The following is a 1989-nucleotide window of genomic DNA, read 5'->3' on the forward strand; positions in this document are numbered from 1 at the left end:
ATTTAAGGAGGGATGGAATGGAAGGAGTTTATTATGGGGAAGGACCTAAGGTTTGGCAATGCTATACTAATCACTTTCAGGTGCAGCGCATTTGAGGAGTTCATAAGGATAATGATCATCAACAAGATTTAAGAGTTGCTTGAGTTCAGTCAGGAGGACGAGGATGTGATTTTCGGAAGTATAATTCGTTCGTGGCACGCAGTTTTTAAGTTGTTATTGTTGTCAGTGGAACAATCAATTATCAGTGTGTCCGTATGTATGTGTTTGCTAAGCTACTGGAACCTTTGTATGAACCATCTGTTTCCAGTATATTTTTCTTCAATCTGCTTTCATGTATGTATTGTCAATCAATGGACAAGGTATGCTCAATAGCATCAGTCTTTTCTCAATCATCATCAGTCATTGATTCTAATCTTTCTTTCAGCCGATCGGCAGATGGTCAACACGATAATGGGCCAAAAAAAAAACCCAAGTGAAAGTCAGACGTCTGTTTGTTAGACACTCCCTAAAAAAATGAGGGGTTAAAAATAACTAGAAGTAGTGTGAGCCATGAAAAACCAACGACTACCTTGTGGAGTGAGAGAACGTTCAGAGATATTAGCATGCCAGTTGCCAGCTTAAACGGGTCCGTGCTACATAATGGAATTAGCAAAATCAAAATCACACGAGTCTCCCCATTACAGGACTCTTGTACACGGAAGTAACTGCTCTGCTGCACAAAGATAAGAACAGGAGCAGGTTGGTGCTAGCCATCAGCAGCGCTGTGCTTTGGCTGTCCATCGAGCAGCAGTGCGGTGCAGCGCAAGGGGGGCGCGACTGCTCAAGCTGTGGCCGGGGACGTCCATGAGCTGGTTGGATCTCTGCTTGGCTGCCGCCGTCCGCGAAATTGTGCTCGCGCCTGTATCTCTGGTGAAGAGAAGCGGATGGGTGCACGGCTAGAGGCTGGTGCAGCACGTACGGCTGGGACAAGTCGTTGCGAGTGAGCTCCGGCAGGTAGGTGTCCGTGGATCTCAAAAACTGACACAACCCAGCCTGCATGAAGCATATTGATGTTCAGAAAGTGAATCCGGCTGTGGAAAATGATTTTTGCTGCCAATGAAATTTTGCATCTTCTCTGACGCACTTGTAGAAGCGTGGTCCGCATTGGGAGATGAAGGTGACCACCTTGTCACCACCGGTTGGGCAAGATGATAATGAGAAGTTATTCAGGACTTTTGGTTCGCTGCACATTCTTGCGCGTCTGATGCTTTTGTGCAGCAATCTACCCGCTCGATGGAGAAAGTGTAGAGGGACAATCTTGCTAACCAAGTGTAGTGAAATACTTAAAAAAAGCAAGTGTAGTGTAAAATAAGGACACTTCCTAGATTCCCATGCTATCTGCAAGTGCCTAAACTAAACGAAGCTTTATATTGCCCCTCTGTCTATAGCAAGCAGTCTAAAACAGCAGATCGTCTTGGCTTTTAGGGAAAAGAGTGATTGGTGGAAGTTGAGCTTGATCTGAATAATCTGAATATTTTCAGTCCATGTTTGTGGTGGTAGTAGATATGCAGATCAGCATATGGTTTTGCTGGAGAAGACACAAAAGGCTTGAAGGGAGAGCGGGAGACAGGAGAGTGCCGATTCGATAGCCCACATTTTAGCGCGCGATTTTTTTAGAAGACACGTTTCGGAGGTGGAAATACAACACATCATCACCGTAGATTCCTGTTTATTAATAGTATAAAATATCTGAAAAGGTAGAAAAAGAGGCTTCCGTCCAGCCCCATTAGTCGCGAAACTGTAGGAACCGCGACTAATGAAGTCTTTAGTCGCGGTTCGGCAGACGAACCGCGACCAAAGGCCTGGGCCCAGGGCGCTCGGTGGCCAGCTGGTGCACGTGAGGGGCTTTAGTCGCGGTTGGCCAGGCCAACCGCGACTAAAGGTGCGCAAAGGCCTTTAGTCGCGGTTGGCCAGGCCAACCGCGACTAAAGCTCCTCCCCTATATATACC

General features: G+C 46.6%; 1 protein-coding gene across 1 annotated transcript; it reads right to left on the reverse strand.

The window, feature by feature from the left end:
* Positions 1-577: 577 nt before the first annotated feature.
* LOC123134705 (uncharacterized) lies at positions 578-1187 on the reverse strand. The gene is made up of 2 exons (XM_044553900.1): positions 1124-1187; positions 578-1032 (listed from the first exon to the last, which is right to left on the reverse strand). The coding sequence occupies exons 1-2, from the start codon at positions 1142-1144 to the stop codon at positions 661-663; spliced, it is 393 nt and encodes a 130-aa protein (XP_044409835.1). The 5' UTR covers positions 1145-1187; the 3' UTR covers positions 578-660.
* Between the last annotated feature and the right edge of the window lie 802 nt (positions 1188-1989).

This window comes from Triticum aestivum, chromosome 6B (assembly GCF_018294505.1).
Source record: "Triticum aestivum cultivar Chinese Spring chromosome 6B, IWGSC CS RefSeq v2.1, whole genome shotgun sequence".
NCBI classification, from domain to species: Eukaryota; Viridiplantae; Streptophyta; class Magnoliopsida; order Poales; family Poaceae; genus Triticum; species Triticum aestivum.

Excerpts from the sequence above, each read along its gene's own strand:
- LOC123134705 (XM_044553900.1), bottom strand. The coding sequence starts at position 1,144 with ATGCGGACCACGCTTCTACAA. Across the intron at positions 1,033-1,123 it reads TGCGGACCACGCTTCTACAA|GCTGGGTTGTGTCAGTTTTT; the intron begins GTGCGTCAGAGA and ends TGCTTCATGCAG.